At 41.0% G+C, this 27705-nt stretch overlaps 2 protein-coding genes across 2 annotated transcripts in view; one reads left to right on the top strand and one right to left on the bottom strand.

Moving 5' to 3' along the window:
- The window catches only part of SUPT16H (SPT16 homolog, facilitates chromatin remodeling subunit), a 39813-nt gene extending 28314 nt beyond the window's left edge, over nt 1–11499 (top strand). Inside the window, exons 21-26 of the mRNA XM_007091341.3 lie at nt 115–190; nt 532–701; nt 7983–8112; nt 8766–8895; nt 9018–9095; nt 9756–11499. Of these exons, the coding sequence (XP_007091403.1) occupies nt 115–190; nt 532–701; nt 7983–8112; nt 8766–8895; nt 9018–9095; nt 9756–9901 (730 nt within the window). The 3' untranslated portion in view covers nt 9902–11499. The remainder of the gene's footprint in view (nt 1–114; nt 191–531; nt 702–7982; nt 8113–8765; nt 8896–9017; nt 9096–9755) is intronic.
- Nucleotides 11279–27705, bottom strand: part of RPGRIP1 (RPGR interacting protein 1) — a 47802-nt gene continuing 31375 nt past the window's right edge. Inside the window, 4 exon segments of the mRNA XM_042989357.1 lie at nt 11279–11474; nt 14912–15042; nt 17931–18015; nt 26267–26459. Coding sequence (XP_042845291.1) covers nt 11362–11474; nt 14912–15042; nt 17931–18015; nt 26267–26459 — 522 coding nt within the window. The 3' untranslated portion in view covers nt 11279–11361.

The raw sequence follows: 27705 nt of genomic DNA, 5'->3' as shown, positions 1-27705 counted from the left end.
AGTGAGTATGCTGGAGCTGGGTTTGGAATGGGGAAAGGCAAGAAGTGTATTGTGGCAGCACGTTTCTCTTGAGTGGGCCCAGTCCCTGTGAGCCTTTCTCTTACTCTCTTTCAGATTTAATGGAGCTCCTTACAGGAGTACCTGCCTCCTTCAGCCCACTAGTAGTGCGCTTGTAAACGCTACAGAGTGGGTGAGTATTTCTTCCCTTTTAGTAAGAAAATTGTTAGAGAAAAGAAAGGGTAGGTGTTTTGAAAACTAGGTCTTTACTATTCCTAAAGATTTTCTTAGACACGACTTACTGAACAAATGATTCTTTAAGTAGTTTTTTAAATAGTTTCTTCAGTTTCTTTAAATTTATTCTCCTTGAGGAAAGATTTTGATCTTGCAAATCCTTATACTGAGACTTGTCAGTACATTGCATTGCTTTTAGTCTTCCCGAAAAGCAGTAGTGATTTTTAGGCCCTGAAAGTATTTGAAAATGCTCGTGCTTTAGGGGACTTATGTGATAGTGATCTCATTTCTCCCTGACAGCCACCTTTTGTGGTGACCTTGGATGAAGTGGAGCTGATTCACTTTGAGCGGGTTCAGTTTCACCTGAAGAACTTTGATATGGTGATAGTCTACAAGGACTACAGCAAGAAAGTGACGATGATCAACGCCATTCCGGTAGCCTCCCTAGACCCCATCAAGGAATGGCTGAAGTAAGTCAGTCTGCCAGCACTCTCCCATTTACCCTTTGATCCCTCGATTACAGAATACAAGCATGGTATGTTGTATATAAAATCTGCTGGTGGACTTAAGGGAGAAACTGCCGTTGGGGAGTTATAGCCCAGGACTTAGAAATTTGGCATCTGTTAGATAGAGTTATTAACTTCTTCCTGAAGTTCCAACAGTAGTTGATGAATATTTACACATACAAAATCAAAAAAAAGTCATCTTTGACTCTCCTTGATAGGTGTATAAAAATCTGAATACATGTATAATCAGTTAGTTATAAAAAGGGGATATCTCTTACTAGTTCTTTTACTTTTACTGAAAGATAATTTTTTCAATTTATTTTTTAAGTTTATTTATTTATTTATTTGAGAGAGACAGAGACAGTGCAAATAGGGGAAGGGTAGAGAGAGAATCCCCAGTAAGCTCTGCACTGCCAGCATAGAGCCTGACGCAGGGCTCAAACTCATGAAACTGAGACCCGAGCCGAAACCAAGAGTCGGATGCTTAACCAGCTGAGCCACTCAGATGCCCCATAAGATAACACTTCTTGAATTTTAGCCTTTTACGTCCATGTATACACACTTCAGCTATAAAAGAATTTCTCACAGGAGTACCAAAACTCCAGTAAATAGGGAGATGTTATACTCTAGGTAAAGGGTGAAGCTTGGGTAGTGGTGAGTATAATTTGCTCTGCGCTCCACACACCCCTGCCTATTACCAGTGAAGGAGAAGTGCTGAGATGTGACTCTCTTCTTAAGAGGTGGGTTGAGAGAACTTAGAAATAGTGAGAAAGATACAAATTTATGGTTTTCCTGAGGATTTTCTTAAGACATAGGCAGGTAGGTGATAACAATATCCCAAATATGTGTTGTAAAGGTGACTTTTTTTTATTCTTTTCAAATTTTTATTTAATTTCTAGTTAATTAACATACAGTGCAGTATTGGTGTCAGAATTCAGTGATTCATCACTTACATTCAACACCCAGTGCTCATCCCATCAAGTGCCCTCCTTAGAACCCATCACCCATCTAGCCCATCCCTCACTCACCTCCCTCCATCAACCCTCTGTTTGTTCTCTAAGAGTCTTTTATGGATTGTTTCCCTCCTCCATACGTTCATCTGTTTTGTTTCTTAAACTCTACATGAGTGAAATTACATGGTATTTGTCTTTCTCTGACTTACTTTGCTTAACATAGTACACTCTACCTCTATCCATGTCGTTGCAAAATGGCAAGATTTCATCCTTTTTGATGGCTGAGTGATATTCCATTGTGTGTGTGTGTGTGTGTGTGTGTGTGTGTGTGTGTGTACACACATATGCATCTTGATTCATCAGTCAGTGGACATTTGGGCTCTCTCCATAGTTTGGCTGTTGTTGATAATGCTGCTGTAAATGTCTGGGTGCATGTACGCATTTGAATCTTGTAGCCTTTGAGTAAATACGTAATAGTGTAATTGTTGGATTGTAGGGTACTTCTATTTTTAACTTTCTGAGGAACCTCCATTGTGTTCTCCAGACTGGCTGCACCAGTTTGCATTCCCACCAACAGTGTAAGAGGGTTCTCCTTTCTCTGCATCCTCACCAACATCTGTTTCCTGTGTTGTTAAGTTTCGCCATTCAGACAGATGTGAGGTGGTACCTCATCATGATTTTGATTTGTATTTCCTTGATGAGTGATGTTGAGCATCTTTTCATGTGTCTTTGGGCCATCTGGATGTCATCTTTGGAAAAGTGTCTATGTCTTCTGCCCATTTCTTAATGTATTTTTTTAAAAATCAGTTTTATTAAGGCAAAACTTACGTGTAATAAAATTCACCAATTTAAGTATATGGTCTGATGAGTTCTAATAAATGTGTACAGTCGCGAATCTACCATCATAATCAGGATGTAGAACACTTCTTCACTCCTAAAAGTTCTTCATACACTTTTATGTAAGTCGGTCCCCTCCCTGTAATCCTGTCCCTGGTTTCTATCACTATGTGGTTTGTGTCTTCTAGAATTTCATGTAAATGGAATCATAAGTATCTTGGTACATAAGTATCTTGCATCTTTCACTTAGCATAATGCTTTTGAAATTTATCCAAGTTGTTGAGTGCATCAGTAGTGTATTCTTTTCTATTACTGAGGAGTGTTCCAATGCACGGATATCCCGTACTTCATTTACCTTAATAGAAATGTTAATTGTTTCCACTTGGGGGTTCTTAGGAATAGCTGCTATAAACCTTACATACAGGTCTTTGTGTAAACGTAAGTTTTCATTTCTTCAGTAGATGACCTAAGTGTGGCACTGCTGGGTCGCATGGTTTGTGGTAAAGTCTCTACGTTTAACCTTGTAAGAAACTATCAAATCATTTTCTGGAAAAACTGCAGTACCTGAGAATTGTAATTGCTGTGCATCTTAACACTTGGCTTTGTCGGTCTTTTAATTTTTTTACTTTTTTGAGCGTGCATACATGAGGAAGGGGCAGAGGGCTTAAGAGAGAGAGAATCGTAAGCAGGCTCCACACCCAGCTCAGTGCCCGATGCGGGGCTTGATCTCACAATTGTGGGATCTTGACCTGAGCCGAAATCAAGAGTTGGTTTCTCAACTGACTGAACCATCCAGGCTCCCCTTGTCTCTTTTTAATGTTGGCCATTATAGTAGCTGTGGAGTGCTGTCTCATTGTGACTTCAGTCTGCATTTCCATGATGACTGATGATGTTGAGCTTATGTGTCATTCTGTATCCTAGAGGAAGTCTCTTCATATTTTTGTCCATGTTAAAAAGCAGATTGTTTGTCTGAGTTGTCAGAATTCTTTAGACTGGTTATAAATCCTTCATCAAATATAGGTTTTGTATATGTTTTCTTGCAGTAGATTCTATGCCTTTACATTTCTCAAGTATCTTAAAGACTAGAAGTGTAAAATTCTCATGAAGTCTGTCTGACCTATTTTTTTCTTTTGTAATTTGCGCTTTTTAGATCTTGTTTAATAAATTGACTAACCCGAAATCATAAAAGTTTTCTGATTTCTTCTAGAGTTTTATAGATTTAGTTCTTACATTTAGGTCTGTGATCCATTTTGAGTTAATTTTTTACTGTAGCGTAAGGGTCAAGATTCGTATTTTGCCCAAATATAGCCATTTACTCTAGTATCATTTGTGAAGAGATTACCCCATAGTTAACTGAATTATCCTGGCATCTTGTTTTAAAAAAAAAAAAAGCCATCAACCATTTGGAGAGGGTGTAGTTTTGGATGCTATTCTGTTGCATTGGCCTATGTGTGTCCTTATATCGCTGAAACAATTATTGTAGCTTTATAGAAGGTAAGTCTTAAAATCATGTAGTGTAAGTCTTCTGATTTTGTTCCTTTTCAGAATTGGCTATTCTACATAAAGGTTAGAATCTTCTTGTGTCTGTCAGCAAACTGGTCTTTTTAATCTAAGTTATCAACTTTCACATTTATACAATTTATAATGGTGTCCCCTTTTATTCCTGATAGTGATAATTTGTTTCCTCTTTTTGTTGGTCAGTCTGCCTAGTGGTTTAATTCTATTGATTTTTTTTTTCATCATTATGAAATGTCCTTCCTTATACCTGATAATAGTCCTTGTTTCAAAAATCAGCTTGGTACGATACTCTTACGGACTTCGAGCTTTATTTTGGTTAGTGCTTACATGACATGTCTTTTTTTCTGTTCTTAACTTACTTTATGTTTAAAGGGCCTTACCTGAAGACAATATATATTTGGGTCTCACTTTTTTAAATCTGTTTTGAGAATTTTTACTTTTAATTGGATTGGTGAAAACAGACCGTTTGCATTTAATGCTAACTATCAATATGTTTGGGTTTAAATCTACCATCTTGCTGTTTGTTTTCCTCTATGTTCTCTGTTGCTTTTCTCCTTTTTATGCCTTATTTTGGATTTATTTTTATTTTTGAGAGAGCTCAAGGAGGGGGGAAGGGGCAGAGAAAGAGGGAGACACACAATCTGAAACAGGCTCCACGCTCCTCGCTTGTCAGCATAGAGCCCCACATGGGGCTCAGACTCAGGAACCGTGAAATCATGACCTGAGCCAAAGTCAGATGCTAAACCGACTGAGGCACCCTTGGATTAATTGTATGATTGTGTATTAAGTTTATGATGGGTTGGTTGGTTTGTTTGGTAATCTCTACACCCAGTATGGGGCTCCACCTCAGGACCCTGAGATCATCAAGAGTCACATGCCCTTCCAACTCAGCCAGCCAGGCGCCCCCAGGCAGTTACCTCTTAATTTACAAAATGAGAACAAAAGTCTTGGATATTTGCTCACATATGTACATTCCTGGTGCTCTTCATTCCATGGTGTGGTTCCAACCTTCTAACTCCTTTAATTTTCCTTTGCCTCATAAACCTCCTCCTTTAGCATTTGAGATGCAGGCTTTCTGGTGACAAATTCTCCCAGCTTTTTTCTTAAGTCTTTATTTCCCTTTCACTTCAGAAAGATGTTTTTCCTGACTGTAGATAGAATTGTCTTTTTTTAATACTTACGTGATGTTGCTCCATTGTTTTCTGGCTTACTGGGTGTCTGCTGTCATCTTCGTACCTCTGAACAGGCTGACGTTTTTGTTTTGTATTTCTGTCATCGGTTTCTAGCATTTTATTATCTGCTTTATTGTGGGTTGTTTTGTTTTTTTAATGATGATTCTGCTTGGTGTGCATTGGGCTTCTTAGATCATCACATCCCCAAATGTTCTGGCCGTTATTCTTCAAATATTTTTGCTCTTTCCTCAATCCCCATCCCCCCCCCCCACCCCCGCTTTTTTTTTTTTTTTTCTGAGACTAATTACACAAATTTCATATCTTCACTTTTCAGCATCTTCAAGTTCCTGTCTTCCTTCTTGAACATTTGGAGCATGTTTATAATAGCTTTTTTTTTAACGTCATTATCTGATACTTCCATCTACCATCTTTGTATTTTCTGGGTCTATGTCTATTGTCTGATTTTTTTCTTCTGCCCTTTTGCATGTCTGGTAATTTGTGATTGGCTGCCAAACATTGTGACTACACATTTTGGGGTGCTAGGTTTTATTTTTACTTTCAAATGTATTTATTTATTTTGAGAGAGCGTGCACAAGCAGGGGAGGGGCAGAAGAGAGTCCCAAGCAGGTTTTGTGCTGTCAGTGCAGAGCCTGATGCAGGGCTCAAACCCACAAACCATGAGATCATGACCTGAGCCAAAACCAAGAGTCAGACATTCAGCCGACTGAGCCATCCAGGTACCCCAATTTTTTTTTTTTTATTTTAATTATTCATTTTGAGAGAGAGTGAGTGAATCCCAAACAGGCTCCACACACAGTGCAGAGCCCAGCATGAGGCTCCACCTCATGACCAGGAGATCATGACCTGAGCAAAATCAAGAGTCAGACACTTAACCACCACCTGAGCCACCCAGGCACGCTGGGTGCTAGGCTTTACAATTTTTTTCTAGACTTCATTTGATGATATAGTTAAGTGAGTTGGATACCACTTCATCTTTCAGAACTTGTTCTCAAATGTCATTAGTGCTGGTTTAGAACAGCTTTTAGTCTAGGACTAATCTGCCCACCGCTGAGGCAGTACTCTTCTAAGCACTCTGATTCCCTGTGTGTTTTAAGGTCTTTCTGTTAAAGCTGGTAGGACCAGGAACTATTTCCAGTTTGGTATGAGATCTGGGAATTGTGTGGCCAACTGCTTTCCAGTGCTTCTTTGCTGAGCTCCGGTTAATTTCCTCTCATGTATGTGCAGATTAGTTCTTGGCCACAGACTGAAAGGGATCCCTCTGCACATCTCCAGAGCTTTTTCTGTCATTCTCTTCTCCAGTACTCTCAGCTTCAAAAATTCTAGCTGTATCAGCATCCCCAAATACTTCTCTTTCTCTCAGGTTCTGATTGGGTTCCCCTCCCTACATAGCAGCCTGGGAACTGCCTCCAGGCAGAAAACTAGGGCAGTTATAAAACAAAACCCTGTGTGTTTCCTCCTTTTGGGGACTATAGTCCTATGCTTTTTTTTTTTTGAAAGGTTTATTTATTTTTAAGAGACAGAAACAGATCACAAATGGGGGAGGTACAGAGAGAGGAGGAGACACAGAATCTCAAGTAGGCCCCAGGCTCTGAGCCGTCAGCACAGAGCCCAATTCGGGGCTTGAACTCACAAAGCGCAAGATCATGATCTGAGCCAAAGTCGGATGCTTAACCAACTGAGCTACCCACGTGCCCCAGTCCTATGTTTCTTTTTATCCAGTGTTTGAAAGCTGTTTTATATTTTGTTTGGTTTTCTAGTAATTTAAATTGGAAAGGTAAATCTAGTTCTTGTTATTCTGTCCATCATGGCCCGATGTGCAAGTTACAGTGTATATGATGAGGCCTATAATGGATTTGTGGCAGTGGTTCTCAGGTTTTGTGAAGCTTTCTTCTAGTGATACTCACTATTGTCATTTCTTTTTGGGGTTTTTTGGTTGTGGTTTTTTGTTTTTTTCATTTCTCTCTTCCTTCCCACCCACTTGAATTGATTGAGCTTTCCTCAACAGAAGTGGACAAAAAGGAAGTCATTTGAGGGGTGCCTTGGTGGCTCAGTCAGTTAAGCATCTAACTTTGGCTCAGGTCACGATCTCACCCTTCATTAGTTCAGTGTCTGTGTCGGGCTCTGCACTGACAGCTCAGAGCCTGGAGCCTGCTTCAGATTCTGTGTCTCTCTCACTGCCTCTCCCCTGCTCTTTCTCAAACATTTAAAAAAAGAAAGTTACTTGCACATTTTCTTAGCACTTTAGGTACTAAACAAGAAACTTACTCCTACCTTCGAATATACCTTGCATCAAATGAACAATACATAAGAAAGCAGTGGAAGATTGAGGAGGGAAAGCTAGGCCCAGCTGCCTTTTCTTAACTGCAGTCATATGTGCGATCAGAGCTGAAAAGTAAGCGCAGAAGTGGTTATAAGTTGAGACTACTTGCAAATAAGGGTAGAATCAGGGGAAAGCATAGGTGAGGAGGAGAGGCCAAAAGGAGGAACAGGGAAATTGGTGCTTAAGAAAGAAAATGGAAAACTGGGAGAGGCTGACCTTTGTGGAGGGACAAAGCTTGCTTCCATCGGAATGCTGCTCTGTCGTGAGGGCTGGTCTCTGGGAGTCCACATATCAGCCATTTGGGTCTATTCTGGTGGCCTAGTACAGAGAATGTCTGCTCTTCAGAGATACTAATGAGCAAGAGGACACAGTGCATTCTCGGAAAATACGGAGGATTGACTTTGACTCATGTCCTGTCTCTTAGTTCCTGTGACCTAAAGTACACAGAAGGAGTACAGTCCCTCAACTGGACTAAAATCATGAAGACCATTGTTGATGACCCTGAGGGCTTCTTCGAACAAGGTGGCTGGTCTTTCCTAGAACCTGAGGGTGAGGTGCGTGAGTGTGGGGTTTCTTTTCCGGTACATAGTGTTGCCCATTACCATCAGGCTGCTAGGAAATGCTACAGAAGTAGTACGTACAGGACCAGATCAAATGGGAGCTTAGTATTACTGTGCTGTTCTCCTAGTTAGTTTTACAGGTAGCTGATAAATTAATTGGAGACTGGTAGCCACTGAGATTTCTTTGAAATTGCAAAATTGTTCTTTTAAGGAGACTCTTAGTATTGGGAAAAAATTCTTCAGGGCATTTTGAGTTCTTGGTTTTTTTGACTGAAGTATAATTAACATACAGTGTAATAATAGTTTCAGGTGTAAGTTTAGGGCATTTTGCAAAAATTTTCTAAAAAATGATTTTCCCACCTCTGCATAATGCATTATTTCCGTGAGTATCTCTGGTTAATTTTCCTGGGTGAGGAAGGATGAAGTGAATTTTTAAGAAATACAAACTAGATATTTAGTAATCGCACCTTACTAGTAATTATAAATTAGTCCTATTTATCTTTTGGTCACTCAGGTTTTTTGGGTTTTTTTTCATGTAATATGGAAATAATGCTGGGGTGCTAGGTGGGTTGAATTAGGTTAATAAAGTGAAGGTCAAAAAAAGAACCGAGTAAATAGTATTATGCTCTCCAACTGTAACTCACCAGGGGAGTGATGCTGAGGAAGGGGATTCAGAGTCTGAAATCGAAGATGAGACTTTCAATCCTTCAGAAGACGACTATGAAGAGGAGGAGGAGGATAGTGATGAAGATTATTCATCAGAAGCTGAAGAATCAGGTTAGTCTCTATAGGGAAAATGTTTCATGGCTTTCTAATCTATCATTTCTGGACCCCATAAAGGAGGGAAGAATTCTGTCATTCCATTCCTGACTAATGACTAATGCTTAATTTTATTCCAGACTATTCCAAGGAATCATTAGGCAGTGAAGAAGAGAGTGGAAAGGATTGGGATGAACTGGAGGAAGAAGCCCGAAAAGGTAAACTTTGTTATTTTTGAAGTATAATTTCTAATGGATTTTAGTATTTTGAGATTTTTTTTGGCCTAAGAAGAGTACCAAAAGAACACTGTGAAACTGATGGGGAGCTATAGCTCCAAGTTCATCAGCCAGACAAGCAAATGAGTTCTGGAATGTGTCCATACCCTCCAAGTGACGTGACTCTGTCATTCTTCCATCTGCTCACAGCCGCAGTGGGCCTGTAGCTATGATAGCCACATAGTCTTGGAAGAATTAGGCTATTGAGTTTCCAAGTCTAAGTCCTATAATAGTCAAACTTTCTGGGCCTCTTCCAGGTTAGGAAGGTTTTTGTAATAGTGGTTTAGTTACTCTGAAACCAAATGCTAGATAGCAGTTAAAGGTGAAAGGGGAACACTATCTACTGGACCCCAAGCATCGGGATCCGTACTTTGCATAGGCTACCTTATTTAATCCTAGAACAATTTTCTGTTGTGTAAATAACATAAACCAAGGCTCAGGAAAGTTAAGTACTTGCCTGAGATCACACAATTAATACGTGACTGAGATTAAAACATACTTGACTCCAGAGGACATTCCCTGTGTTACTTCATGCTATTAAGTACGGTTAGGTACCAAAGTTACCCTGTAGCTAACTAGTAATGCCTCTTTTCTCCTGTTCAGCGGACCGTGAAAGTCGTTACGAGGAAGAAGAAGAACAGAGTCGAAGTATGAGCCGGAAGAGGAAGGCATCTGTGCACAGCTCAGGCCGTGGCTCTAACCGTGGTTCCAGACACAGCTCTGCACCCCCCAAGAAAAAGAGGAAGTAACTTCTGAACTCTGGTCCTCAGCTCCATTCTTTATCCAGCCAACCCCTACAAATTTTACATGACATAGAAACTGTATTTTTCCTTTTTTTTTTTTTTTTCCTTTTGAAGTTTTGCCATTTGTGTTTATGGGTTTAGGGGGCCATTTGTGTGGACCAATCTACTCGGGGAATTCCAGGCCCACCAGGACACGTGCCAGTGGCCCCATCCAGATGGCAAGGGAGGAGGTGTTCTTGAAGAAGGGCAGAGGCTTCCGCTGTTGATAAATACCGTTTCATTCCTCTCTCTTCCTGTCACCTTCCGCCAGGACATCGATGGCTTCTGACATCTTACTCTTTGATGTCTCAAAGCTATGTTTCCAAGACATTGGTACGAGGTGACCCCTAACTACCTGTACCATGGTTCTTGACCAGCAGATTCAGTCCTCCATCCTGCCCCACTGCCATGACCTTCCTCACATCTCTTTTAAGTTCCATCTTTGCAGTGCTCAAGAAAAGGTTCTTGGAATTTGCTGATAGTTGTGATAAACCATACAACTTGAGCTAGTGAGGGCAGATCGGGCCGGTACCTCCACCTGAGTTTTCCTGCCTGTTTGCCTCGTGCCGATAGAGGTGTTTCTGCTGCCTTGGAAGACAAGAAGCAGGGACACCCCCTGGCTCGGTTTCATCCTCCTTACAAATTCACACAGGGTACAATGGTAGAAGCAAAGTCACCACTGGTCCTTTTCTGATGTGTCTGAGGAAGAATGGTCGTGCCTCACAACACTGCTTCTAGTGAAATCTAGGAGGAGGCTCAGAGGAATCAACATTTAGATCTGGAAGGGGCAGGTCATGCCTTGGGCCTAGAATACCCTGATGAGAAAAGAGAAGAGGAAGGGAGGCCACGTCTACAACACAGCCTCTCGTCACTGCTGCTCCTTATTTTTACTTGTCTTGCATTGTCCTGTATTTATCACAGTTTCTGTTGAACAGCTTTTTAAGTATTCGGGGAGTTTATCTTGCCACCCTCCCCCTCCCGGTTCTCTGTACCCACCTGTCCCGCTGCAGTTCCTCCTGTGTTCTGTGACCTTAAGAGAAGAGGGGGGGAGGGGTCTCGGATTTTGTTTGTTTTTTTTCTCCTTAGCAGTAGGACTTGATATTTTCAATTTTGGAAGAACTAAAAAGATAAATAAACTGTGGTTTTTTTTGTTGTTGTTTTGTTTTTGTAAAGTCACCTTTTGTGACCGTCCTTTCGCAGTTCCTGAGGGCAGGTCCTCTTCTCACCCGTGAGAGCGCTAAGACCTTGGAGAATAATGCGTTTATCCAGTGAGGGTCACAAAAAGTAACTTGGTTCTAAGCTTTCGTCATTAGGTGGAAAGACCAGACATCACAGTAAACCAAATTCACGGCATAGCAAGTTACTTTATAAGAGACTTTTTACTGCGGTTCCCTCAGAGAGTTTAGAACGGACTAGTACTTGCTCCATCACGAAAGTGTAACTTCTGTCATCTCCTTGTAAATGGCGTCGAGGGCGGCGGCAGCTTGAAGGGACACCTTCAGCCTTCCTATCCGGGTGGCCTGATCTTCAGGGCTGACAACTGTCGGGAAAAGAAAAGGAAGCCTGTCAGGCGGCAGCATCATTCAGTTAAAAAGCACTTACATACCTGCAGTGTGCCGTGGCAGGCGGCGGCGGCACTGAAGTTCCTCCTTGGGGCTCGACCTAGTGGAAGGGAAGGAGGGTGAGGCCCTCCCAGCACAGTACAGGGTGGGGGTGAGGGGGGCTGCGATGAAAACTCAAGGTGCTTTGTGGACGCACGGAAGCGGCACCCACCCTGGCCGGCGTGGAGGAAGTAGAAGAGGTGGTCTGGAGACGATCCCTGAACTGAATCTAGAAAGTAAGCTCTTCCGAGCACGGGCCAAGACACGAGAACACAAGGAGTTCGGAAAGGTGCGAGAAGTGGTAGGAGCGAAGCCGCGTAGATAAGCAGGGGCCCACCATAAAGGCCTGTCTTGTGAAGAACGTGATTTTAACTGAAGTGTCCTAGACGTAGTGATTTTTGAGTTCTAGTTCTCACCGTTATTTGGAGACTATAACTGGGAGCATGAGTGTATCAGGGAGGGTAGTTATGAGGCTGCTGTAGCAATACAGGAGAGAAATGAAGGGGTCTGAAGTATAACAGGGTGGAGAGAGAAGGGCAGATTCAGAACGTTTAAGAGCTAAAAATAGGGGCTCCTGGGTGGCTCAGTGAAGTGTCCAACTCTTGATTTCAGCTCAGGTCATGATCTCATGGTTTGTGGATTCAAGCCCTGTGTTGGGCTCTGTGCTGATGGTGTGGAGCCTGCTTGGGATTCTCTCTGCCTCTCCCCCACTCATGCTCTCTTGTGTGTGCTCACTCTCAAAACAATTTAATTGTTTTTAATGTTTGTTTATTCTTTGAGAGAGAGAGAGCACAAGCCAGGGAGGGCCAGAGAGAGAGGGAGACACAGAATCCCAAGCAGGCTCCAGGCTCTGAGCTGTCAGTGCAGAACCCAGGGTGGGGCTCGAACTCACGAGCCACGAGATCATGACCTGAGCTGAAGTCAGACACTTAACTGACTGAGCCACCTGGGCACCCCTATCTCAAACTAAATTAAAAAAAAAAATAAATAAAATTTTGTGATGAAATCCTGGGAGAGAGGAGTAGGTCCAAATCCAGGATGACCATTCTAACTTGGATAACTGGATGGTAGGTAAGAAGGAATGCAAGGTACAAAGTTGTATTCAAGGCAAATTTTGGGTACTAAGAACAGAGAAGTAGTGACTTGGTCTACTAGATTTTAAATAAAATCTAGACTGGTAACCTAGATTTGAGATCATTTTTAGATTATTAAAACCCCAGGAGTGAATGCAAACCCCCAGGGGGAGGGTGTGTGGAGAAAAGGCCACAAATTGAACCAGGAGAATCCCAACATTCAAACCCAGGAAGAAGCTGTAAAGAAACAGAAGGATCCCCCACAGGATGATACAGAAAGTTGAAACGGCCTAAAACAAGGGAGAATGGAGTTTAAAAAGGAGAATGAGCAATAATAATAGAAATTTAGAAAGGTCAAGCAGGATGAATAAGGAAACCAACTGGATTTGACAATCGGAAAATTGGTAAGAACAGAGTCAATTAAGTGGATGAAAACTTGACCTTAATTGAACAGTGCAGGAGGTGCCAAAACAGCACTGCACTGACTTACCACTCAGGACAATTTGCACGGAGCCGAGTTTTAACGTGCTCAGAGGGAAGGGAGCTGCAGGGCTGGACAGCAATGTTTTGTTTTTAAAATCAGACCAATAGGATTAAAGCCTGAGTGGAAGGGAAGCCATAACAAGGAAATTACTGTAAATTTTTCTGTCAAAATAATCGAGACACATTCATTGGCTTTAGAAATTCTGAGGTCACGACCAGGGGGATTTTCCTTACATGCAAAGGGCAGAGAAGTCAGGAAGAGCGCTGCATGTCAGGGAATGGGGACGGGAATAGAACTCAGAGGTCCAAGTTGGAAAACCGCTAAAGACCCCACTCGCCATGTGCCCAGCGAGCTTCTGCTGTCCCGAACATTCTTCTCCCTCGACCCTTCCTTCTCCCTCGACCCTCAGAGAATTCCCTCCATCCTCGTGACATCCCTATGAGGACGCGACTGCTATTCTCATCTTATAGTTGAGGACACAGGCATAGACAGGTCACACCGCTTTCCCGGTACCTCAGTTGGAAAGGTACTAGAGGAATATAATGAAGAATCTTGTCTACCAGCTAGTTTGAACTTTGTAACCCCTGGTCTGAAGAGTATTCCTCAATTTTTTTTATTATAATTAATAAAAATTTTAGATCATGATTCAATACATAACGTACGTAAGAAAGTGTCACAAAATACTTAATCTATATGCCATGCACTCTGATATTTTCTACAGTCTCCCCGCTCCCAATTCTGGTCATGACTTACTTATTTAATATCACCACCCATTACTTGATTATGACTGGAAATTTGAAAACCACTGGTGTAGTGTGTGATTTTAAGTGCCCACTACAGCCTAACAGATACGGTAAATGCGTGAAATCCCCAGGTATGTACAGTAAGAGAGCAGTGGGGACTGGATGGAGTAGGGCCCACGTAAAGGCATTCAAATGAAAATATTTTTAAAACTGTGCCAGTCTTAACAGCAAACAATGTTGAAAATGGATTTAAGAAGAATGTGGTGTACAGAGAAGTTCTGTACAAACTTTTTGTACAGAAACGCTATAGCAGATGGAAATGGGGTGGAAGAAACCAGTGGCAGAGAGACCAGTTTAGAAAACTATTACGGGGACGCCTGGATGGTTCAGTCAGTTAAGTGTCCGGCTTTGGCTCAGGTCATGATCTCACGGTTTGAGTTCGAGCCCTACATCGGACATTCTGCTATCAGCAAGGAGCCCACTTCTCCTCTGTCTCCCTCTGTGTGGGCTCCCCGCCCCCCCAGCTTGTGCTCGTGCTCTCTCTCTCTCTCTCTCTCTCAAAACTACATAAACTTAAAAAAAAGAAAACTATTACAGTAGTGGGGATGCAGTCAAGACATTTCCAAAGCCGTATGGTCAAGACTTGGTAAGAAATACCATGAGGCATGAGGTAGCAGGAGAGTTGCTGTCTGCTGAAGAGACAGTGTGCAAGGTCACACATTAAAAGCGGAGGGTATCAGCTGTCTTTACAAACCTCACATGCTTAAGAGAAATCAGGCATTCTGATCTTTAAATTTGATGGAAATTGTACTTGTCTTTTCAAAATTCCCTCATTTCAAACACTGGGGATTCCTAATAGATTGTATTCTAATTGTCATGAGGTACATGGGCTAAAATACACAAGTGACTACTTTCATTTCTGGAAAAAGTAGAGCCATAGGGATTTGGATCCAGTTTGTATCATCCACTTCATAACGGTAATTACATACCAAAGGTAAATCAGGAAAAGTATTCATGATTAGGCTGATTTCCTTAGCAATAATTGAAGCTGAGAAGCATGACAAGGTATTACTCACTGTCTAGCTCTTGCTCTACAAGGTCTCTTCCCGACTCCATGATCTGCCACAGTTCCAGAAACGCATATCCCACTTCTTGACATTCTTTCTTCTCCTCGTCCATAGGATCGCTTACCACTGTAAACTTTAAACTAAAGGAGAAAAAAATTCTATTTAACTCAGTACTACCGATACCCTAAGGCTTAAAATACATATATAAAGATAACCGTAATCATAAATTATACAATGTTTTCCCTCAATCATTTTTCCCTTGCCTCCATTTTACAAGACTGTAATGGCAGAAGAGTAAGGAGTTGGTGTATTTTAAAGCAACAACAGGCCTGGAGAAGACAGAACTAAGACTCAAGATAATCTATATCAAGTTGACTCCAAACTGTTGGGATAGAATGCCTTTCAAGATAGTTTACAACTCTGATGAAAGATCTGATACGGGCAGTGGAGGTGTTTGCGCAAAAACCAACATTATAGGAGAAGAAGAGTTTTTAGGTTTTTAAATAAAAGTTGGGTATCAAGCCCAAATAAAGGAAAACAGAAAGAATACAGAATTACAAAACAATACATCTTGTGAAAGTGAAAGCATATTCCTTAAGAATTGCAAATCTGGGAACAGGACTCCAGAGGGCACACAGCCCTGCCTCGCAAGCAGTGAGTGGTCAACAGCAATCATTATTACCTTGACTTGGCCTAGTGAGGAAGGATGCTGAATTCTAGAAACTAGTACCTATTCAATTATTTGAGATAAAATTCATGCATAAATTCGCTGTTTTAACCACTTTGAAGTGTACAATTCAGTGTGTTCTCGTAAATTCATGTTGTTGCCCAACTGTCACCACTGTCTAATTCCAAGCCGTGCTCATCCCCACAAGAAGAAATCCGAGAGGCACCAAGCAGCTGCATCCCGTTCTCCCCTCAGCTCCAGGAAACCACAAATCCACTTTCCATCTCTCTGGGTTTGCCTATTCTGGACATTCTGTATCCCTATTAATTTTTTAAAAGCAAATACTGATGGCTAATAGTGCTAAGGGGCAAGACTAAGGCTAAAAATTCAAGCTCTTAAAATCACAGCTAAGCATGATTGAGCTAACAAAAAGAAATTCCAAAAATGACACATTCTTTTTATTTTTTTCTGAAGCTCTACTCCCAATGTGGGGCATGAACTCATGACCCCGAGATCAAGAGTTGTGAGATGCATGCCAGGCACCACCAAAATGATACATTCTTAGCCCTTTAAGCAACATTCATATGTGAGGATGTTTCTGGATCCTTACTGATATTCTGTACCCTTACTGATATACAGAAGAGATAAGGCTGACTCCGGACCCCAATTTTCCCAGGAAAGGGATGTTAACCAGCATTACTACATACAGGCCACAATACCAAGTGCTTTAGATAAACTATGTTATTTCAATTGTATCCTCAAAGGAGCCTTCAAGTTAAATAAAATTCGACCATCAGAGAGCTAGTAAGCGCAAGAGTCAGGATTCAAAACCAAGTCTGTCTGGTTACAAAGCCAATGTTCTGTCCACTGCATGACACTGTCAAAAAGAAAGGTAAAATCAACTGAAATCTAAAATTGAGTAGAAAAGTTGAGTACAAAAAGAAAAGAAAGAGACTACCACTGTAAGGCAATGAAGGGAGGGAGTATTCTAAGAATGCTGAGAGAGAACAAAGAAATGAAATAGCTAAATTTAACACTGATGCAGAAGGGGAACAACCAAAATGCTTTCCATTCCCAAAAGTTACTAATAAGCTGCTGTTTAAGTCCACAATGACATTGAAGTCAGACTCACTGTTTATTTCAGTGGCTCCTTTGTCAATCCTTTCTATGACTAACTGGAGACAAAGTAAATGCAAATTAAACAAATTTATTGGGCTAAAACACCAGCCCTGTATTATTTCTTACCCACATACTTGAAAAGGAGGCAGCATTGCTGGGTCTTGCCAAAAAACAAACAAACAAACAAACAAACAAAAACAGATGCCCACTTAAATTTGAATTTCAAATTTCAGCTAAACAATGCATAATTTTCTTAGAAGTATGTCCTGTGCATTTCATCTGGAACCTCTAAATGGAGGCCTCTTCATCTCATATGAATAAAAAGGACATCTTCCTAAAATTGGTAGTAGGCCTAAGATTGACTCCAGTTACATCAAAGTAATCCTGTAATGATTTTTAAAATATAAATATGAAATTAATATTATAAAGACATAATATTTGGTAAGCTAGCAATGGTACCGTGTTTGTGAGAAATAAATCAAATTTTCTGAGAATGTCAAAGTGTTTTTTTCCAGGGGCGCCTGGGTGGTTCAGCCGGTTGAGTGTCTGACTCTTGATCTCAGCTCAGGTCGTGATACCAGGGTAGTGGGATCAAGCCCCTCATCAGGTTCTGTGCTGAGCATGGAGCCTGCTTGAGATTCTGTCTTTATCTCCCTCTGCCCTTCTCCCTGTTCATGCTCGCTCTCTCTCTTTAAAAGAAAAAACAGGAGCACCTGGGTGGCTCAGTCGGTTAAGCGTCCGACTTCGGCTCAGGTCATGATCTCACAGTTCCTGAGTTCAAGCCCCCCATCGGCCTCTGTGCTGACAGCTCAGAGCCTAGAGCCTGCTTCGGATTCTGTGTCTCCCCCTCTCTCTCTACCTTTCCTCTGCCTGTTCTCTCTCTCTCTCTCTTAAAAATAAATAAATAAGCATTAAAAAAAAGAAAAAACATAAAACCAAAAAGGACAGTTCAAAAAAAAAGTGTTTTGGCCACTCCACATAGGGCACTGCTAGTATTCAAGTAGTTGCTGCCACAGAAATAGTGCTTCTCAGGGGCTGGCATGGGTGAGAAATGAATTAAACCTATGAGATTATATAATTTATCAGGTAGTCACAAACCTAAATTAGATCCAAGTAGATAAAAAATACACTGAGAAAATTAATATGAAGGAAGTTATTAAAATATGCAATATCAGCACAAAACTCCTGACTTCCTGAATGGATAATATCTCCCTTCTTTCAAAGTGGAAAGCAGATACTTACTGTCTTTGTTCGGGATCTTGTGCATTCAGCATGGTGAACAGAAATTGCCTTCGGCCTTTTTGCTCCAGTGGGTCCAGGTCTATCACTGTATTAAGGATAAGAGGGGAAAAAAGTCAAGAATCATGTACTGTTGCTATTTGGGCACTAAGACTTTCATTAAGTGGTATATGGAAAACTGAGATATAAAACAGAGGTTGGCTGGGGTTCCTGCGTGGCTTAGTTGGTTAAGCGTTCAACTTTGGCTCAGGTCATGATCTTGTGATTCGTGAGTTCAAGCCCTGTGTTGGGCTCTGTGCTGACAGCTCAGCGCCTGGAGCCTGCTTCAGATTCTGTGTCTCCCTCTCTTTCTGCCCCTCCCCTGCTCTCTCTCTCTCTCAAAAAACAAAACAAAACAAAAAACAAAACAAAAAAAACATTTAAAAAAAATTTTTTTTTTTTTTTAGTTAAAAAATAAGAGGTTGGCAAGGTGAGGCTCTTGGGCCAGCTACCTGTTTTGGTAAATAAAGTTTTACTGAATACAGCCAATGCCTATTTGTTTACATATTATCTGTGGAGGCTTTCCCACCACAATGATAGAGTTGAAAAGGTGTGACAGAGACCATTTGGCTCACAAAGCCTAAAATATTTACTATCTGGGCCTTCAAGAAAAAGTTTGTCAACCCTGGTATAAAGGACGCCTTATGATTTGCACTGAAAGCTGTTCTGCCATATGCCAAGGTAAATGTGCTCCCACCACTCTACAGCTGGGAGAATCCTAGAAACTGATTTTTTTTTTAATGTTTGTTCATTTATTTTGAGAGAGACAGTGTGTATGTGTGTGGGTGTGTGTGTGTGCGCGCGTGCATACACACACACACACACACACACACACACACACACGTGAGCAGGGGAGGGGCAGAGAGAGGAAGAGAGAATCCCAAGCAGATTCCATGCTGCCAGGACAGAGCCTGACACTAGGCTCAATCCCATGAAGTGTGAGATCATGACCTGAGCTGAAATCAAGAGTCAGACATTTAACTAACTGAGGCATGCAGGTGCCCCAAGGAGATTGATTTTTTAGGGCCACCCAGAGATTTGTGTTTTGTAGCAGGTTCAACTCAAGATGCCTGTCTCAACACCCATTCTCCCCTTCCTCCTCATTTTTATATGGGAATGCTACGGCATCAAATAAATTAGCTTATGTTTTCCAGCCTCTATTTTAGTGAGGTTTGGCTACACGATTCAGTGCTGGCTATTGTGTTGTGGGAAACATGCTTAACAGGCTCAAGTGTGAGGCATTCCTCCTTGCCCTGATGGCCATTAAGAGGGTCAGGGTCACCAAAAGGATGGAAGACAGGCACGAGGATGATCAAAAGCAGGGTAGTAGTTTGGACCCTAAGAGTATCACATATCCTCAGCCCTGGACTGTGCCCCTCAGAATCCACTTTATACAAGAAATAAACTTCTACCTCATATAATATAAGGGCAGCATATACTTGGAAGAAGAAGAAGAAGAAGAAGCAGCAGAAGCAGCAGCAGCAGGAGGAGGAGGAGAAGGAATAGAGAACAACAGACAGCTGGCAGAAATTTAAAATAAATATTCAATGACTGGAAGATAAAATTAAGGAAATTTGAGGGGGCACCTAGCTGGCTCAGTTGGTAGAGACTCTTGATCTCAGGGTTGTGAGTTCGAGCCCCACATTGGGTGTAGAAATTACTAAAAATAAAATATTTTTAAAAATTAAAGAAATTTCCCAAGAATAGAAAGAAAAAGCAGAGGTAGAATTACAGGAAGAAAATGAGAAATTTAGAGGATCAAGTTGGAAGATCCAAAACTCTACTAGAAAAATGAGAGAATGCTGGGGTCAAAATTATCACAGAAATGCAATAAAATTTCCCAGAACTAAAAGCCACAAGCTTCCAGATTGAAAGAGCCCCTTGAATGGCCAGAATAATTAAAAGAAAAATATACACATTATTCTGAAATTTAAGAACACTAATGATAAAGATAAAATGTTAAAGTCTTATAGGCAGGTAGTGGTAGTTTTCATACAAAGGTTAGGCTCTTGGCCTGGATCTAGAAGACTATGGACCAACTGCTTTGAAATTCTGAATAAAAATGTTTTCGAAATAGATTTCTATACTTGGTCTAATTATCAATTGAATATACATGCAGAATAAAGAGATTTCATACATGATGTTCTCAGAATATTTCCTTCCAATGTACTCTTTCTTTAAAAGATACTGTAAAATATGATCCATTAAAATATAAAAGTGTGGGGTCCCTGGGTGACTCAGTCGGTTAAGCGTCTAACTGTGGCTCAGGTTATGATCTTGCGGTTCTTGAGTTTGAGCCCTGCATCAGGCTCTGTGCTGACAGCTTAGAGCCTGGAACCTGCTTCAATTCTGTGTCTCCGTCTCTCTCTGCCCCTCTCCCACTTGCACTCGGTCTCTCTCTCTCTCAAAAATAAACAAACATTTACAGAAATTATAAAAGTGAATCAGAGGACAAAACAGGACCCAGGAGATTGCTCCAAATGGCAGCAGTAGCATAATAGCTGAATGAACAGTGGGCTGAAGAGAGGTCTTCAAAGAAAAGAAAACTGATACATTGTTTGACAGGTTTGATTATTTGAAAACTTGGAAAGGCTGTTGGAGGATGTGAAAAGAATGAGAATAGGCACAATGAAAATAAAGCAAATGAAAAATTGGGACAAACAAAATAACAAACAAGAAAGGAAATATAACCATGGCAAACTACTTGGCTCTTCAAGAATTAATATCCATAATATTAAGACTGGATTAAATGAAAGTTATAATCCAAGTATATGGGAGGAAGGGGACATGGGTATAAGAGAGAAATTTGATGTGCCAAGATAGGAAGTCAGGAGATAATACCTAAAATTGGTGAGTCAGGAAATTGCAATAGAAACATTCCTAAGAAACATGGAATTAAATAACAAGAAATAGCAGAAAAAGTGAAAAGAGGTGTGGTGGACCAAAGAGGATGGGGGATGATAGGGATTGGTTCATGGAGAAGGGATAGAAAAAGGAACTGTTCCCTGTCTTCTCCTCTGAAAAAAAAAAAAAGAAAAGAAAAGAAAAAGGAACTGTTTAATTAAAAATCTCTGTAGGCCTATTTGTGGGGTGCCTGGGTGGCTCAGTCAATTAAGCGTCTGACTCTTGATTTCAGCTCAAGCCATGATCTCACATCTGTGAGAGGGAGCCTGGCTTGGTGCTGGGCATGGAGCCTGCTTAAGAGTCTTGCTCCCTTTGCCCCTCCCCAACTCATGTTCTCTTTCTCTCTTAAATAGATAGATAGATTTTTAAGAAGGCTCCATGCCCTGCACAGAGCCCAAAGTGGGGCTTGAACTCACAATCCTGAGATCAAGACCTGAGCTGAGATCAAGAGGTGGACACTTAACCAACTGGGTCACGCAGGCACCCCATTTGATATTTTAAAATCATATGCATAACCCCACTTATTTCAACGGATAGACCATCCAACAGAAAGTCAACAAAGAAACAGTGGCTTTGAATGACACATTGGACCAGATGGATTTAACAGATACATTCAGAACATTCTATCCTAAAACAACAGAATACACATTCTTTCCTAGTGCACATGGATCAGTCTCCATTGTAGGCCACAAAACAAGTCTCAACAAATTCAGACAGACTAAGTCATACCATGCATCTTTTCTAATTTTTTTTTAACGTTTATTCACCTTTGAGAGATGGAGAGAGACAGAGCACAAGTGGGGGAGGGGCAGAGAGAGAGGGAGACACAAAATCCAAAGCAGGCTCCAGGCTCTGAGCTGTCAGCACAGAGCCCGATGCGGGGCTTGAATTCATGAACAGTGAGATCATGACCTGAGCCAAAGTTGGACGCTTAACCAACTGAGCCACCCAGGTTCCCCCCCATGCATCTTTTCTGACCACAATACTATGAAACTAGAAATCAACCACGTGAAAAAAATCTGCAAAGAGCACAGAAACATGGAAGTTAAATAACATGCTACTAAACAATGAATGGGTTAACCAAGAAATCAGAGAGGAAATAAAAAAATACATGTAGACAAATGAAAATACAATGGTCCAAAATCTTTGGGATACAGCAAAAGCTGTTCTAAGAGCAAAGTTTATAACACTACAGGCCTAACTCAAGAAACAAGAAAAATCTCAAAAAAAAAAAAAAAACAAAACAAAAAAACCAAAAAACCATCCTGGGGCACCTGGGTGGCTCAGTCGGTTGAGCCTCTGACTTCAGCGTAGGTCATGATCTCATGGTTCATGAGTTCGAGCCCCACATCAGGCTCTGTGCTGACAGCTCGGAACCTGAAGCCTGCTTCAGATTCTGTGTCTCTCTCTCTCTCTCTCTTTCTGTGGCTACCCTGTTTACGCTCTCTCTTTCTCTCTCAAAAATAAATAAACATAAAAAAATCCCTAACATTATACCTAAAGGAGCTAGAAAGAGAAGAACAAACAAAATTCAAAACCAGTAGAAACAAGAAAATAATAAAGATTAAAGCAGAAATTAAAGAAATAGAAACTAAAAAAGCCAATAGAATGGATCAATAAACCAAGAGCTGGTTCTTTGAAAAGATGAACAAAATTGATAAATGTTAGCCAGACTCAAAAAAAAAAGACTCAAATAAACAAAATCAGAAATGAAAGCGGAGAAAAAATAACCAACACCACAGAAATACAAAGGATTGTAAGAGAATATTATGAAAGATTATATGCCAACCAATTGGACAACCTAGAAGAAATGGACAAATTCCTAGAAACGTAAGCTCCCAAAACTGATTCAAGAAGAACTTGAAAATTTGAAACAACTGATTACCAGCAATGAAATTGAATCAATAATAATAATTAAAAAACTCCCAACAAATAAAACTTCAGGTCAAGATGGCTTCACAGGTGAATTCTACCAAACATTTAAAGAAGAATTAATACCTATTCTTCTCAAACTATTCCAAAAAATAGAAGAGGAAGGAAAACTTCAAAACTTATTACACAAGGCCAGCATTACCCCAATACCAAAACCAGATAAAAACATTACAAAAAAGAGAACTACAGGCCAATATCTCTGATAAGCATAATTGCAAAAATCCCCAACAAAATACTGACAAACCAAATCCAACAATACATGTAAAAAATCACTCACCACCATCAAGTGGGATTTACTTCCAGGATACCAGCGTGGTTCAATATTTGCAAATCAATCGATGTGATACATCACATCAATAAAAAAAGGATAAAGATCATATGATCATTTTAATAGATGCAGAAAAAGCATTTGACAAAGTACAATATCCATTCATGATAAAACCCCTCAACAAAATAGGTTTAGAGGGAACATTCCTCAACATAATAAAGGCTGTATGTGGAAAGCTCACAGCTAACATCATATTCAATGGTGAAAAACTGAGAGCTTTCCCTTTAAGACCAGAAACAAGACAAGGATGTCCACTCCCACCACATTTATTCAACACAGTACTGGAAGTCCTAGCCACAGCAATCAGACAAGAAAAAGGAGTAAAAAGCATCCAAATTGATAAGGAAGAAGTAAACCTTTCACTATTTGCAGATGACATGATACATAACTAGAAAACACTAAAGACTCCACCAAAAAACTTACTAGAATTGATAAATGAATTTAGTAAGGTCACAGGAAACAAAATCAATGTGCAGAAATCTGTTGCATGTCTATCCATTAATAATGAAGCAAGAGAAAGAGAAATTAAGAAAGCAATCCCATTTACAATTGCACCAAAAATAATAAAATACTTAGGAATAAGTTTAACCAAGGAGATGAAAGACCTATACTCTGAAAACTATAAAACATTGATGAAAATAATTGGAAGACCACACAAATAAATGGAAAGAATTGGAAAATATTCCATGTTCATGGACTGGAAGAACAAATATTGTTAAAATGTCCACACTACCCAAAGCAATCCACAGATTTAATGCAATACATATCAAAATACCAACAGCATTATTCACAGAAGTAGAACAAACAACCCTAAAATTTGTATGGAACCACAAAGACCCCAAATAGGCATAACGATCTTGAAAAAGAAAAACAAAGCTGGAGGCATCACAATCTCCTAGATGTCAAGATATACTACAAAGCTATAGTAATCAGATGAGTATGGTACTGGCATCAAAACAGACATATAGATCAATGGAACATAATAGAAAACCCAGAAACAAACATAAGATTATATGGTTGATTAATCTTTGACAAAGGAGGCAAGAATATGCAATTGGAAAAAGACGGTCTCTTCAACAAATGGTGTTGGGAAAACTGGACGGCTACATGCAAAAGAATGAAACTGGACTTTCTTACATCATACTCAAAAACAAATTCAAAATGGATTAAGGACCTAAATGTGAGACCTGAAACTAAGTATCCTAGAAGAGAGCACAGACAGTAATTTCTCTGACATCGGCCATAGTGACATTTTTCTAGATCGAGTCTCTTAAGGCGAGTGAAATAAAATAAAAATTAGCTATTGGAAATACATCAAAATAAAAAGTCTCTGCACAGCAAAGGAAATAATCCACAAAACTAAAAGGCAACCTACCGAATGGGAGAAAACATTTGCAAATGACATATCCGGTAGAGGGTTAGTATCTGAAATTTATAAAGAACTGATATAACTCAACACCCAAAAAACAAATAATCTAATTAAAAAATGCAAAGACACGGACAAACATTTCTCCAGAGCAGAGATACAGATTGTCAACAGACTCATGAAAAGATGCTCAAAATCATTATCAATGCGAATGAAAGCCACAGTGAGAGGGCACCTGGGTGGCTCAGTGAGTAAAGTGTCTGGCTTTGGCTCAGGTCATGATCTCACAGTTTGTGAGTTCGAGCCCCATGTCGGGCTCTCTGCTTTCACCGTGGAGCCTGCTTCAGATCCTCTGTCTTTCTCTCTCTGCCCCTCTTCCACTCGAGCACACATGCTCTCTCTCCCTCTCTCTCAAAAATAAACAAACATTAAAAAAAGAACCACAGTGAGATATCACCTCATACCTTTCGGAGTGGCTAAAATCAAAAACACAAGAAACAACAAGTGGTGGCAAGGATGTGGAGAAAAAGGAATCCTTGTGCACTGTTGGTGGGAATGCAAACTGGTGCAGCCACTGTGAATGGGTCTAGAAAATATTATGCTAAGCCAAATATGTCAGTCAGAGAAATACAAATACCATGTGATTTCACTTATGTGTGGAATTTAAGAAGCAAAACAAAGGAAAAAACAGAGACAAACCAAAAAATCGGACTCTTAAGTATAAAGAACAAACTGATGGTTACCTGAGGGGAGGTGCGGGGTTGCGGGGGGGGGGGGGGGGGAATGAGTGAAACAAGTGAAGGGGATTAAGAGTACACCCATCCTGATGAGCACTGAGAGTAATGTATAGAATTGTTGAATCACTGTGCTGTACACCTAAAACTAATATAACACTGTATGTTAACTATACTGGAATTAAAATAGAAAACTTAAGGGGCACCTGGGTGGCTCAGTCAGTTAAGCGTCCAACTTCAGCTTGGGTCATGATCTCAAGGTTCATGGGTTCGAGCCCTGCGTCGGGCTCTGTGCTGACAGCTCAGAGCTTGGAGACTGCTTCAGATTCTGTGTCTCCCTCTCCCTCTCTCTGCCCCTCCCGCTCTTGTGCTCTCTCTCAAAAATAAACATTAAAAAATTTTTAATAGAAAACTTGATTAAAAATAGTAATAAAAGGGGTGCCTGGGTGGCTCAGTTGATTAAGCATCTGACTTTGGCTCATGATCTCATGAGGTCATGATCTCATGGTTCACGAGCTTGAGCCCTGCTTCAGATGAGCACAAGCCCCCGCTTCTGGTGAGCCTGAACCCTGCTTCTCTCTCTCTCTCTCTGTGCCTCATGGGATTCTCTCTGTCCTCTCTCTGCCCCTCACTCACTTGTGCCCTCTCTCTCTCAAAATAAATATTTAAAAACATAATAAAAAGGGGTACCTGGGTGGCTCAGTTAGTTGAGCATCCAACTCTTGATTTTGGCTCAAGTTATGGTCTCATGGTTCATGAGTTCAAGCCCCGTGTCAGGCTCTGCACTGACAGCACGGAGCCTGCTTGGAATTCTCTCTCTCCTCTATCTGCCCCCCACCCCACCCAACTTCAAAATAAATAAATATTTTAAAAAATTTTTTAAATAATAAAAACCGAAAAAATTAGTAAGCCTATATGCACGTATCACTTTGATAAATGAGAGAAAAGAGAACGGTTGCATGCACCCCATTGGAAGGGCAGAGTAGTTCTGGCCCCTCAGACTCCCCTTCCTGGCCAACCACGGGGGCTGCCTCACCTTTGCTGAAGTGGAAGTGGATCTCTTCTCCTGCCCTCGGTTTCCTCAGGGATACTGGAGTCTCCGTCTCTGACAAGGGGAGGTCGTAGAACTTGTACTCTACATACACCTGTTTTACATTTTCATCACTCATCACTTCGGCCTCTGGGTAGAAGGCCAGGGAGACAATTTCGATGCACATCTTCTCTGACCTCTGACAAGGAAGACATGTATTTCCTGTAGGTTAGTGATGCTCCAAGTGTTCACACTCCAATTAACACGTTACTCTCTCAGACTCCATCCCAGACATATTCTATCTAACATAGCCTTGAGAATTGCGGTAAAGCTGCTGCCCAGAACTGCCTGTGCCACCAAATACATGCCCCGGAACAGGCAGTCAGACCAGCCTGACCTCTCACGGTAACGCCAGTACTTTCAGCCCTACTTCAAAGTTGCTGCCACAGCCACCATCCTCTCCTTTGATTGTCCGTGTGTCCATTTTTGCATTAGGGACACCAGGTACAGGGCTGACATCTCTCTAGTTTCAAGAAATAAGCCGAGGGCAACGTTAAGTCCTCCCTTTCCACGGTGTGGCCGCAAGTCATGTCATGACACTAGTGAGACGTCGACCCGGGATGGCCCGGACCAGCCACAGTTCTCCCTCGTCATCTGTGAGAACTCTCCTGTCTCTAGGTTGCCAGGCCAGTGCCCTCGTGTCCAAAGATCTACCCCCACTCTCATCTTTTCTCTTAGGAAGGAAGTGCAGCTTCTGGGCCTTCCCCAAGGAAGCTCAGAAGGCAATATTTCTTTCCTTGTTCTTTTTTTTTTAACGTTTATTCATATTTGAGAGACAGAGAGAGACAGAGTGTAAGCAGGAGAGGGGCAGAGAGAGAGAGGGAAAGAGGGGTATTCTCAAGCAGGCTCTGCACTGTCAGCATGGAGCCCCACTCAGGGGGCTTGAACTCACAAACCATGAGATCATGACCATGAGATCATGATCATGAGCTGAAATCAAGACTCAGACGTCAAGAGCCATCCAAGCCCCCCTAGCATTTTTTTTAAAGGAAAGAATAAGATAAGATAGAATGGAATGGAATAGAACAGAAAATATGAGAGTGGTACAGATAAGCCTTGTTTCTTAAAACTTTTGTGTATATGTGATTGGACTGGGCACAAAGTAGAAATGTGTTTCTTACAGTGTCTGTGATTAAAACAGCATAAAAGCCTTTAAGATACAGAACAGATGAACACAAGGGAAGGGAAGCAACAATAATATAAAAACAGGGAGGGGGACAAAACAGAAGAGACTCAAAGATATGGAGAACAAACTGAGGGTTATGGGAGGGGTTGTGGGGGGGGATGGGCTAAATGGGTAAGGGGCATTAAGGAAGCTACTCCTGAAATCATTGTTGCACTATATGCTAACTAACTTGGATGTAAATTTAAAAAATAAATCAAAT

This window comes from Panthera tigris, chromosome B3 (genome assembly GCF_018350195.1).
Source record: "Panthera tigris isolate Pti1 chromosome B3, P.tigris_Pti1_mat1.1, whole genome shotgun sequence".
Lineage (NCBI taxonomy): Eukaryota > Metazoa > Chordata > Mammalia > Carnivora > Felidae > Panthera > Panthera tigris.
The sequence above is the reverse complement of the archived record's forward strand: the minus strand, read 5'-3'. Positions and strand labels throughout refer to the sequence as shown.